The sequence below is a fragment of the Hypanus sabinus genome, chromosome 3 (genome assembly GCF_030144855.1).
Source record: "Hypanus sabinus isolate sHypSab1 chromosome 3, sHypSab1.hap1, whole genome shotgun sequence".
NCBI lineage: Eukaryota > Metazoa > Chordata > Chondrichthyes > Myliobatiformes > Dasyatidae > Hypanus > Hypanus sabinus.
The window spans coordinates 189045135-189058532 of NC_082708.1; the positions used below are offsets into that span (position 1 = coordinate 189045135).

Consider the following 13398-nt stretch of genomic DNA (forward strand, 5'->3'; position numbering starts at 1 on the left):
GGAGGGTGGGAAGGAGAAGGCTGGTAGGTGCCAGGTGAAAAACCAGTAAGGGGAAAGATCAAGTGGGTGGGGAAGGGGGAGCAGAGAGGGATAGGCAGGAAAGGTGAAGAGGGTATGTAAGGGGAAAGCACTATGGGTAGTAGAAGGAGGCAGAACCATGAGGGAGGTGATAGATAGCTGGAGGAGGAGGCAGAGTGAAACTGCTGGAAGTTGGAGAATTCAATGTTCATGCCAAGGGGCTGGAGACTACCCAGGCATGTTGAAAGGACTACATAGGGTGGATGTGGAGAGGATGTTTCCTATGTTGGGGGTATTCAGAACTAGAGGGCACAGTCTCAAAACTGAGGGGCAATCCTTTAGAAAAGAGGTAAGGGGGAATTTTTTTTAGCTAGACAGTAGTGAACTTGTGGAATGCTCTACCACAGACTGCAATGGAGGCCAAGTCTACGGGTTTATTTAAGGTGGAAGTTGATCATTTCCTGATTGGTCAGGGAATAAAGGATATGGTGAGAAAGCAGGTATATGGGGTTGAGTGGGATCTGGGATCAGCCATGATGGAATAGTGGAGCTAATCGATGGGCTGAATGGCCTTATTCTGCTTCTATGTCTTATGCTGTTATGGTTTTAACATTAAACTTTGAAATTTGAAGCCCATGGGTCATGGGGAGAATATACTCCTTACAGACAGTGGCACTGAAATGAACCCCGATCGCTGGCACTGTGAAGTGTTACGCTAACTGCCACACTACCATGCCACTGATTATGTTGGCTGGCTTTCTGAGCAGTGAAAAGTATGCCTGGAGCAGTTTCTCACTGTATCTGGGTACACATGACAATATTAAAGCATTGCCAATACCTTCTGCAGCAGAGAACATCTCTATGGAAGATGGGGACCAAATGGAGGGAAGGACCTGACATGCTGTCAGTAAGGTGCAGTGGTTTCTCACACCAGTCTGATTTCTGTCTGTAACACTGATTTGTTGGCCCCTGACTTCTTCATGTGCCCTGTCACGTTGCCTGACATTTCAGTCGCTCTCACTTCTGACACCAAGCTGTCAACACGCCACTTACTCTGTGATCTAAAACATATGCAAAGCCCTTATTAACGGCTGCATTAACACCTTTGAGAGTGTTCAATTTTATAAGGTCTCGAGTCCAAACTAACTCACAGCTTGTAGGACACGCTGGCTAAAGGATGGTATTTAATTCACAGTTACCTTGATCACTGTTCAATGTCAACCCTTAGACACTAAGAAGAAATAGCTTGCATATCTCTGGACTCTGTCCCTCCTCCCTGCCAAAGCCACGCAATGGTGTGCTGGCATGATTCTTTCCCACACAGAGAGCTCATGCAGTCATCAACAATGGTAAGATACACTTCAAACAGAAAATACTAAGAGCACCCAGGGGCGACTGATCGTTCCCTGGTTGTGATTGCCTGCTCCTGACATTTACTCTTATACACACATAAACGATTCTGCAGATGCTGGAAATCCAGAGCAACACACACACACAAAATGCTGGAGGAACTCACCAAGTCAGGCAGCATTTGTGGAGGGAATAAAGGGACGATGTTTCAGGCTGAGACCCTTCATCAGGACTTGTTTTTATATATTTACTAGGTCTTGCCTGTTGGGACAATTGCTTTACAGCACCAGCTGTGAGTTCAGGATTCAATTCCCACCTCTGTCTGAACACTCTTCCCATGACCACGGGTGCTTGCACATTTCACAGGCGTGTGGGCTGGGGTCAGTGAGTTGCGGGCATGCTATGTTGGGGTCAGAAGCATGGCGACACTTGTGGGCTGCCCCCAGCGTATCCTCGCCGATAGGCATTTCACTGTAAGTTTTGACGTACTTGTGACAAATAAAGCTAATCTAATCTTTATATTCTCTGCATTGGTTGATGGCGCCCGCTTCCAGGAAGCCAGACAGTGGGCTGGTTCCTCTGAGCAGCAGAAGGATACCATCTCTCAAAAGGTGCAGGCAGTCTTGCAGCCTCTGCAACCCAGCCCGTCTCCAGCGTCTCTACTTCCTTCCTGATGCCCAACATCCCAAGCATATCAACTCAGATAAGGAGAGGTTTAGGAGGTAATGGACCAAACACAGGGCAGGTGAGACCATCTCGCTGGGCAAGACAGTTGGCATGGCAGGGTGAGTTGGGCTGAAGGTTCTGTATTCATACTGCGTGACTCATAATCTCCATGGGATGGGCACTAAATTCTGGTCTTGGACACTGGAAAAGATAATAGTTTTGATTTAGAGATACAGCAAGGTAACAAGCCTGTCCCGCCCAATGAACCCATGTTACTAAATTAGATCTACAGTATTGTGCAAACGCTCTAGGCACATATCTATAGCTAGGGTGGCTATAGCTACTGTAGCTAGTACTTTTGTACAGTACTGTATTTGTCAGTGTGAAGCGGAGAGAGAGAGAGAGTTTGTAAATCTGGCGGGAGCAAAGGATGCTGTGAATGACGAGTGTGGAGAGTGGTGGGAGGGGTGTGGGACAGGTGGCAGGGAGGAGTGCCAGGGCGGAGGACAGCGCTGGTGCAGACTCACACAACTCTGAAACACCAGGCAAGGTCATTTGATTTCGAACAATCGACTTTTTGGTTATTTCAGGGTCTCTGGTGCTTCCTGTTCCCTCCACTCTCCCTTCCCCTTTTCCCAACCACGATTCCCCTCTCCCTGCTCCCTTCCCACTCTCAATCCACAACAGAGTCCAATATCAGAATCAGGTTTATCATCATTCACATATCTCATGAAATTTGGGTTTTTTGTGGCAGCAGTACAGTACAAGACATAAAATTAATACAGTACTGAGCAAAAAGTCTTAAGCACATATATATATAGTTCGGGTGACCAATTAACCTACTAATCCGTGTGTCTTTGGAATGTGGGATGAAACCGGAGCATCTGAGGAAACAACTGTGGTCACAGGGAGAATATACAAACTGTTTACAGGCAGCAGTGGAATTCAACCCCATTCGCTGGCACTTCAATAGCATTATGCTAATGACTTTGCTACCGTTCTGGTACTTTAACTTTAAATGTCACTGTAATAATCATGCCATTCACTAACAGCTGAATACTGTCATAAAATATCAGGAACATAACTGAACCTAAAAGCTCCTGTGCTATAGGAGCCAATCGGTGTCTATAATTTTCTAATGCTCATAGAGAACCCAGATATTAAATGCAGCATTGAAACTCCATACTGATGTACTTATCCTGCAAGAATCAAAGTTAATGCCTAGTTTATGCAAGGATGTGATGTTAAGGCTTTATAAGACATTTGTCAGAATGCATTTGGAGTATTGTGAGCAGTTTTGGGCCCCTTATCAAAGAAAAGGGTTTGGAGGAGATTCATGAAAATGATCCCGGAAATTAAAGGGTTAATATATGAGGAGCATTTCATAGTTCTGGACCTTTAGAAGAATGAGAGAGAATCTCATTGAAACCTACTGATAATTGAAAGACCACAATACAATGAACATGCTGAGGATGTTTCCAATAGTGGGGGAGTCTAGTTCCAGAGGGCACAGCTTCAGAATAGAGGAACATCCATTTAGCACCAAGGAGGAATTTCTTTAGCCAGAGGGTGACAATCTGTGGTATTCATTACCACAGATGATTATGGAGGCCAAGTCATTGGGTATATTTAAAGCAGAGGTTGATAGGTTCTTGATCAGTCAGGGTGACAAAGACTATGGGGAGAAGGCTGGATAATCAGGACATTAAGGGTCTCAGCCCGAAACGTCGACTTTTCATTCCTCTCCATAAATCCTGTCTGACTTAATGAGTTCCTCCAGCATTTTGTTTATTTTACCTGGATTTCCAGCGTCTGCAGAATCTCTTGTGTTTATGAACCTCTGATCTGTTATTGTTTTCCCTTGTATTATTTCAGTGCACTGATGTTTTGAAAGGATTTGTATGGATGACATGTAAAACAAGGTTTTTCACTGTACCTTGGTATATACTCAGTGACCTCACAGCTGCTTGTTAATGCAAATATCTAATCAACCAGTCATATGATACCAACTCAATGAAGACATGGTCAAAAGGTCCAGTTGTTGTTCAGACCAAACATCAAAATGGGGAAGAAATGTGATATGTGATCCTGACTGTAGAATATTTGTTGGTGCCAGATGGGGTGGTTTGAGTATCTCAGAAAATGGTGATCTCCTGGGATTTTCACACATAATTGTCTTTCGAATTTAAACATCCATAAAGTGGCAGTTCTGTGAATGAGAATGCCATATTATTGAGAGAGATCAGAGGAGAATGGCCAGACTGGGTCAAGCCAGTAACTCAAATAACCACGTGTTACAACAGTGCTCTGCAGAAGAGATTCTTTGAATTTTGAAGTGGATGGGGCACAGCATCAGAAGACCATGAACATACACTCAGTGGCCACATTATTAGATACAGGAGGTACCTAATAAAGGGACTACTGAGTGTATGTAGCACTAATAAACCAACTTACCCCTCTCAACTTTTGGGAGGCGGTGTAGAGATACGTCTCTACCAAAGGAGGTATAAGGTGCTCCTTCCCTCCGCTACCCTACAGGTCACCCTTGGGCAAGGTGTAGCACCTCCTTAGCCCCCCGATCAGGGTCATGTGAAGCCATGGGAGCAGGTGGTGGATGGTTGTACGAGCAGCCGGTGTAGATCACAAGTCCTGCTTATCTGACCACTGACACCAGGCAGACAATCTCTGATAATGGCTGGGGTCACCCGTCTTGTCAGAGAAGGCAATGGCAAACCACTGCTGTAAAAAACTTTACCAAGAACAATCATGGTCCTGGATGGAAGACCATGATTACCCACATCATACGAGAATGTTCACATTCCAAGGTTGCTCTTAACGTATCACTTTTCTGTGAGCATCAACTTTCTCTTTTGAACCAATTTAAAACTTCTGCACTTCCATGAGAATACTACTGATGGAAATTCAACTCTTTCTTTCTTTTGTGATAACATAGATAAAACCAAATCAAACAGGAACAATCTACCCTTTATAAATCCGGACCACCACCCTCTGTCAATCCTGTCCCTCCTCCATCAGTCCGGTCCCTCCTCCATCAATCCGGTCCCTCCTCCATCAATCCAGTCCACTCTTTGTCAATCCAGTCCACCCTCTGTCAATCCAGTCTACTCTCTGTCAATCCAGTCCCACCCTCTGTCAATCCAGTCCACCCTCTGTCAATCCAGTCTACTCTCTGTCAATCCAGTCTACTCTCTGTCAATCTGGTCCCTCCTCCATCAATCCAGTCCACTCTCTGTCAATCCAGTCCACCCTCTGTCAATCCAGTCCACCCTCTGTCAATCCAGTCCACCCTCTGTCAATCCAGTCCACCCTCTGTCAATCCAGTCCACCCTCTGACAATCCGGTCCACTCTTTGTCAATCCAGTCCACTCTTTGTCAATCCAGTCCAATCTCTGTCAATCCAGTCCACTCTCTGTCAATCCAGTCCACCCTCTGTCAATCCAGTCTACTCTCTGTCAATCCAGTCTACTCTCTGTCAATCCAGTCTACTCTCTGTCAATCCAGTCCACCCTCTGTCAATCCAGTCCACTCTTTGTCAATCCAGTCCACCCTCTGTCAATCCAGTCTACTCTCTGTCAATCCAGTCTATTCTCTGTCAATCCAGTCCACCCTCTGTCAATCCAGTCTACTCTCTGTCAATCCGGTCCGTCCTCCATCAATCCAGTCCACCCTCTGTCAATCCAGTCTACTCTCTGTCAATCCAGTCCACCCTCTGTCAATCCAGTCTACCCTCTGTCAATCCAGTCCACTCTCTGTCAATCCAGTCCACCCTCTGTCAATCCAGTCTACTCTCTGTCAATCCAGTCCACCCTCTGTCAATCCAGTCCACCCTCTGTCAATCCAGTCTACTCTCTGTCAATCCAGTCCACCCTCTGTCAATCCAGTCCCGCCTTCTGTCAATCCAGTCCACCCTCTGTCAATCCAGTCCACCCTCTGTCAATCCAGTCCACCCTCTGTCAATCCAGTCCACCCTCAGTCAATCCAGTCCACCCTCTGTCAATCCAGTCCACCCTCTGTCAATCCAGTCCACCCTCTGTCAATCCAGTCTACTCTCTGTCAATCCAGTCCACCCTCTGTCAATCCAGTCCACCCTCTGTCAATCCAGTCCACTCTCTGTCAATCCAGTCCACCCTCTGTCAATCCAGTCCCGCCCTCTGTCAATCCAGTCCACTCTCTGTCAATCCAGTCCACCCTCTGTCAATCCAGTCCACCCTCTGTCAATCCAGTCCACCCTCTGTCAATCCAGTCTACTCTCTGTCAATCCAGTCCACCCTCTGTCAATCCAGTCTACTCTCTGTCAATCCGGTCCCTCCTCCATCAATCCAGTCCACCCTCTGTCAATCCAGTCCACTCTCTGTCAATCCAGTCCACCCTCTGTCAATCCAGTCCACCCTCTGTCAATCCAGTCTACTCTCTGTCAATCCAGTCCACCCTCTGTCAATCCAGTCCACCCTCTGTCAATCCAGTCCACCCTCTGTCAATCCAGTCTACTCTCTGTCAATCCAGTCCACTCTCTGTCAATCCAGTCCCGCCCTCTGTCAATCCAGTCCACCCTCTGTCAATCCAGTCCACCCTCTGTCAATCCAGTCCACCCTCTGTCAATCCAGTCTACTCTCTGTCAATCCAGTCCACCCTCTGTCAATCCAGTCCCGCCCTCTGTCAATCCAGTCCACCCTCTGTCAATCCAGTCTACACTTGGTAAATCCATTTAACAATCTACCCTTTATAAATGCATTTTGTTCAAAAGAAGCCCTGTCTGTCTGCTAGAATAAAACAGCAGAAACAGAAGACTAGATGATGTATTGTGGAGAGAAACTCAGTTAATGATTCAGATCAGTGACCCTTCTTCAGAACCAGGAAAGTGAGAAATCAAATGTGTCTTAAATTGTGGAGACGGGGAGGAGCTGAAAGGAGAGTGTTTCTGTGATAGGATGCTGACCAGTGTTGTCAAGGTAACCATTACAAGCAGTTAGAAACAGGGGGGAAACACAAAGGAACAAATTAAAAGTGAAAATATCCAGCAACATCTGCGGAGAGAGGAAAAAAAAGCAAGTTACCTCAAGTTGTTGAATTCAGTATTGAATCCCAAGGCTACGGTGCGCAGATAGAAAGTTCAATGCTCAAAGTAAATTTGTTACCAAAGTATGTATGTCACCATACATAATACCTTGAGATTTATTTTCTTGCTGGCATTCAGAGTAGAACAAAGAAACACAATTGAATCATAAATAACTACACACAAAGACTGACAAACAACCAATGTGCAAACTAAGACTAATTGTACAAATACAATAAATGAATAAATAACACTGAGAACATGAGTTGTTGAGTCCTTGAAAATGAGTCTGTAAGTTGTGGAATCAGTTCAGAGTTGAGGTGAGTGGAGTTAACCTACTCTAATATCAATCTAACATTTCCTTCCTACTTAGCCCTCTGTTTTGTCTGCAAGGGCATCACGGTAGCACAGCTCAGGGTGTCAGAGTTCAGAGTTTAATCCAGCTTCCACTGTTAGTCCGTCCTCCCCGTGGATGCAGGAGTTTCCTCCAGGTGCTCCAGTTTCCTCACACAGCACTTGACCTGCACCACACTGCCTCCGGTGGAGTGTGCCGGCTCCGAAGTCTCCGTCCTGGTCGCTATAAACAGACCACACCGCAGTTTGAGGCTTCGTCCTCACTCTGACCAAGGCCACACAGCTGTCCACCAATAAATCAGTGAATTGCAGTAGCAGCGTTCCACATTTACAATGTCAAACAGGGTACTGCAATCACAAAAAAATGCAACAAAGACAATCGCTCGCTGTGAGACTGCACACTGCCTTCACACATTGATTCATCCGATGCTTCTCTGATGTAGGCAGCACGTCAAAAATCATCAAGTTCAGCTCCCTCAGTTTCTCAGCCAATGAACAATTCATTGATGGGACAGACCTGCAGAAGGATTAGACAGATTAGGAGAATGGGCAAGGAAGTGACAGTTTGAATATAGTGCAGGAAAGTGTATAGTTGTGACTTTGGTAGAGGGAATAAAGGCACAGACTATTTTCTAAGCAGGGAGAAAAATCAAAGATGCAAAGGGAGTCATTGTGCAGAATTCCCTGAAGGTTAACTTGCAGGATGAATCAGTGGTAAGGAAGGCCAATACCATATCAGCATTCCTTTCAAGATGACTAGAATATAAAAGCAAGAATGTAATACTGAAGATTTATAAATCATTTATCAGACCACACTTTTAGAAACATAAAAGCAGAAGCAGTTTTAGAAGCAGTTTTAGAAACATAGAATGAACTACAATGTCACTAGAATGGACATTGAGAAGATGTTTCCTATAGCGGATCAGTCTCAGAACAGAAAGAAATCCATTTAAAACAGAGATGAGGAGGAATTCCTTTAGGTGGTCCGTCTGTGGAAATCATTGCCAGGCAGCTGTGGAGGACAAGTCGTTTAGTATATTTAAGATGGAGGGTCATAGGTTCTTGATTAATCAGGACACAAAGGTTACGGGGGAGAAGGCAGGAGAATGGGGTTGAGAGGGATAATAATCCAGCTATGATGGAACGGTGGAGCAGACTCGATGGACAAATTCCGCTCCTATGTCGTATGGTCTTACAGAAGTATACAGCAACGTATAAAAGAAAAGGACATAGGTTTATGATGAGAGTGGAAAGATTTTAAAGGGAATGGGTCAGGTAGCATCAGTGGGGAGAACTAGAGTCAATATGCTAACTGAACATTGTAGTCACTGTTGTGGGTTGAGACCCTTCATCTGGTCTAATTCTCTCCACAGTCCACGTGTCTGCAAAGACACACAACTGAAGTATATAAAACAATGAACGTGTATAGCTGTTGTAGGCTAGAGGAGACTGATCCCCATATCTCAGGTAGATAAAGCTAAAGAAGACCAATTTAGAGTAAGGACGAAGGGATTTAGAGGGGATCTTATTCACTCAGACAGTAATGAGCAATACACACAAATCGCTGCAGGTCCGTGGAGGGGAGCAAACAGTCAACATTTCGGGCCGAGACTGGAGAGAAAGGAGGCAGAAGCCAGAATGAGAAGGTGTGGTGGGGAATGAGTACAAGCTGACAGGCGATAGGTGAGGGGAGAAGGTAGGTGTGTGGGAGGAGGGTGGGTGGAGTAAGAAGATAGGAGGTGATAGGTAGAAGAGGTAAAGGGCTAAAGAAGAAGGAATCTGATAGGAGCGGAGCATGGACCACGGGAGAAAGTGAAAGAGGGAGGTGATAGGGAGGAGAAGAGAAGGGATGAAAGGGGATAAGTTGTGAGTTTGCTGGCACAATGGTGGAGTCAGTCACTGGCTACAGGTCAATTAGCTGATAATGATGTTGAGTGCTGTGTACACTTGTTATCTTGCAGCTGCCGCTAACGTGAGCAATGTGGTGCTGATGAGGCACAGTGAGCTGGAGGAGGGAATCTCAGTCTTGGATGAGCATGGAAACACCGTTGGGTTCTCCAGGATCGCTGCCAGACATGTACGCATTTAACTAGTTCCATTTGCCATCTTCCACAATTCATTGCTGTTTCTGTGTATAAAATCACAGTACTGTGCAGGAGTCTGAAGCACATATATATAGCTAGGGAGCCTAAGACTTATACACGATACTGTAGTAATTTTATGTATTGCATTGTACTGCTGCCACAAAAAAAATTTATGACATATGTCAATGATGGTAAACCTGATTCTGATCTGGGTCTGTATTGTGTACTGAGAGTGGGAAGGGGGTAGAGAGAGGGGAATCATGGTTGGGAAAAGGGAAAAGAGAGAGGAGGGAGTGGGAAGCACCAGAGAGATGCTCTTTAATGATCACTAAGCCAATTGTTTGGAACTAAATTACCTTGCCACGTGTCTCAGGGCTGGGCGTGTCTGCACCTGCGCCACCCCCCACCACTGGCAGTCCTTCTCTGCCAACTGTCCACACATCCCTCCTCAGCATTCCCAACATCCTTTGCTCCCACCAGATTTACAAACTCACACTCCGCTCCACATTGACAAATACAGTACTGTCTAAAAGTCCTAGGCACCGTAGCTATAAACTGTATATATGCCAAAGAGTTTTGCATGGTATTGTAGATAGCACAGATACAGGCCCTTCAGTCCAAACGTCCATCAGCAAGCCCACCGCAGGCTGAACGCTGAAGACAGCCTGTCCTGGGGTCAGATGACTGTGTATATGCGTTGGAGGTTGTGGATGTGGGGAGGGAGAAAAGAGGCTTGTTTTGCTGTTGTTGCTTTGTTGCTTGTTGTGGGTTCTGTGTTGCTTCTGTTGCTTTTAACATTCTGTTGAACATGGTGGACATGTTATGTTGGCACGGAATGAGTGGCAGCACTTGCGGGCTGCCCCAGCACGTCCTTGGGTGTGTTGGCTGTTAATGCAGACGACTCATTTCACTGATGTACACGTGACAAGTAACTCTAAATCTGAATTAAACCTTTGACTGGCGTATGTCGTGTTGCAGCAGCTGCTGCTGTTTCTTGGTTTTGTGGCTGTCTGTGGGAAGACAAATCTCTGGGTTGTATGCTCATACACTCTTTGTTAATATTTGAATCTTTGAAATGAATCAAAGTACTTGAGAGGAGACGGGGAGGAGGCAATGTGGGAAGGTTGATTAGTGATGAGGAAATTGTCATCTACTAATGTCAATACATTAGATATTCAGAGGAGATGGAGATCCTCGGAGCGGGAACCATGGCAGGCACTGTCAGTCCATTGGCCAGCCTCCACCAGGCAGCCATTGGCTGGGCTGCAGAGAGAATAGAGAGAGCACTGGAGACCACAACAGAGCAGTGGAGGTGAGATCAGACCAAGAGGCGAACAGTCAGAGGGAAAACTGGGGAAGGAAATTAAAGAGTGGTCCATGGTCCATCTATCACCTACTATCCTTGCTCCACCCCTCACCAACCCCTGCCCCAACCTGTTATACTGGCTGTCCCTCTCTATCTTTCTAGTCCAGACCTAAAGTGTCAGCTGTCCATTTCCCTGCTGCTGAGTACCTCTAGCATTTTGTGTGTTGATCCAGATTTCAAGTATCTGCAGAATCTCTTGAGTCTGAGACCATATGGTGTCGTGACGGGTTGAGTCTTCCGTCACCAAGTTTGCCGATATTGATTTCTATTTCCTCTAGGCACTGATGGAGACTGCCTTAACTCGGATCGTCCTCCCGATCCCCATCCTTGTTCTGCCACCGGTTATCATGTCGTTCCTGGAGAAGTAAGTGTTAACGCTGTCACTTTGGTTCTGTCGGTTCTTCCTTCCACAGCCCCTCAGTTAAAATCAGTGGGCTATAGTTTCCCCAGAGGAGCTGCTCTGAAACATTCTCTCCTCTTGTCCAGTAACAGCTGCAGAGAAAGCAATAAAAAAAATCAGCCTAGTGAAAATAGGCCCTTGAAAAGCCTAAATAGAGTGGACATGGAGAGGATGTTTCCTATAGTGGGGGAGTCTAGGACCAGAGGGTGCATTTTCAGAATAGAAGGACATCCCTTTAGGACAGAGACGAAGAGGAATTTTTTTTGGCCAGATGGTGGTGAATCTTCATTGCCACAGATGGCTTTGGAGGCCAAATCATTGGGTATATTTAAAGTGGAGGTTGATAGGTTTTTGATTAATCAGAGCGTCAAAGGTTACAGTGAGAAGGCCAGAGAATGGGGTTGAGGGGGATATAAATCAGCCATGATAGAATGCAGAGAAGACTCGATGGCCTAATTCTGCTTCTATGTTGTATGGTCTCCTGGTCTAATAAGGGTGAAAGATTACAATGACGTTAATTGAGAGGTCAAGCCCATTTTATAGATGGATAGGCAGATCCAAAAGGAAATTACAGTGTCACAGTAGCACTACAAGTGCACCGATATACAAATGTTAGAAGAGAAGAAGAAAGAATAAAAGATGAGTTACCACAAACAGTCTAACAGGAGGAGGGGGATCATCACTTCCCTGGCTATAGATGACTCAGTATAGAGCTTAATGACTCCTCTTTGGAGGAGTGCAGTTGTCTTAATCTATTACTAAAAGTGCTCCTCTGTTCAGCCAAGGTGGCATGCAGAGGGTGAGAAACATTGTCCAGAATTGCCAAGATTTTCTGCAGGGTCTACCACAGGCTCCAGTGTGTCCCGTTTAACTCCGATAACAGAGTCTGGCTTTCTAATCAGTGTACTGGGAGGGTGCAGATGAGACTTGCCAGGATGAGCTAAGGTGAACAAGATGGGTTGGGTTTGCTTTCTTTGGAGGGGGAAGATTCCGACAGAGATGTATGGTATATACAAGAATAGGTAGCAAAAGACTTGTCTGCAAGGCAGAAATATCTAAGGGCTCAGGTAACGAGTAAAAGGTTCAACGGGGATCTGAGGAAGCACTTCTTTCAATCAGAAGGTGGGTAGTGTCATAAACACAAGGTGGAGAAGACAACATTGGAGAAGCATCTGGAAGAGCAGGTGAATCGATAAGACACAAATGCCGACAAATCGGGTTGTGGACATTGAAACCAGCTTTCATTGGTCTGCACTTCTCGTTGCCCCAGTAAAGCAGCTAGCCAAATCAGACCCCTCCCACCCTGGGTATTTTGTGCGGGTTGCTCTGGATTTCCAATATCTGCAGATTTTCTCATGTTTGGAATACTATAGGAACTCTGTGTTAAGCAACATCTGTGGTGGGGGGGGGGGGTGAGGCAGAGGAAATGCTATATAGGAGTGTGCCACATACTCTTGGCTTGACCGGCTGGAAAAAGTTGACAGGAATGTAACGCCCTGGTTCAGATTTTTACTGCTATGCTGTAGGTATTTCATTTTAGCAGTTCTGTAAGAGCAGTGCATTCTGCTTTTAGCATGTTTGTGTTTGAGCTAAATTAGGGGGCTATGTTGTTCAACTAAAGGGCTGAGCAAAGAGGTTTAGGTGATGGACACTGGTGTGGATCGAGGTCATTTTGGCAGGAGCTGAGGGAAGATGTCTGAGGATGCCGTCCCTGTTGCCCAAGGTATCTTGTGCAAATGAATGGCTTCAAGGAGGAAGACCAATGCTCCCATAGTATTGTTGGAGATGGATTTTGAGTGACATTCGGAAAGTGGTGAGTGCTTCCAGACAGACCGTGGGTCCAATGCACGAGTTAAAGACAACGTCAAGATGAGCTCCGACTTATGTGCACATTTGGACTGGGTTAACTGTAATGGGCCCTTTTTATTTTTTCTTTTTCTTTTTCCTACTAACTGTTCGATAAAGCTAACATTTGTAAATATACGTTCTTTATAATTGTATGCAGTGTACGATCTGTTATTTTTTGACAAAGGCTAATTGCACGGGGGCAGTATTTACACAGTATCCCCATGGATCAGGGCCGTCA

At 45.6% G+C, this 13398-nt stretch overlaps 1 protein-coding gene across 9 annotated transcripts in view; it reads left to right on the forward strand.

Moving 5' to 3' along the window:
• The window catches only part of sfxn5b (sideroflexin 5b), a 282969-nt gene that overhangs the window by 138182 nt on the left and 131389 nt on the right, over positions 1-13398 (forward strand). For all 9 annotated transcript variants that reach the window (XR_009511398.1, XR_009511397.1, XR_009511396.1 and 6 more), the window contains exons 11-12: positions 9424-9539; positions 11191-11276. Coding sequence is in view for 6 of the 9 variants with exons in the window: in XM_059965824.1 (XP_059821807.1) it covers positions 9424-9539; positions 11191-11276 (202 nt within the window). In the remaining 3 variants the exon portion in view is untranslated. The remainder of the gene's footprint in view (positions 1-9423; positions 9540-11190; positions 11277-13398) is intronic.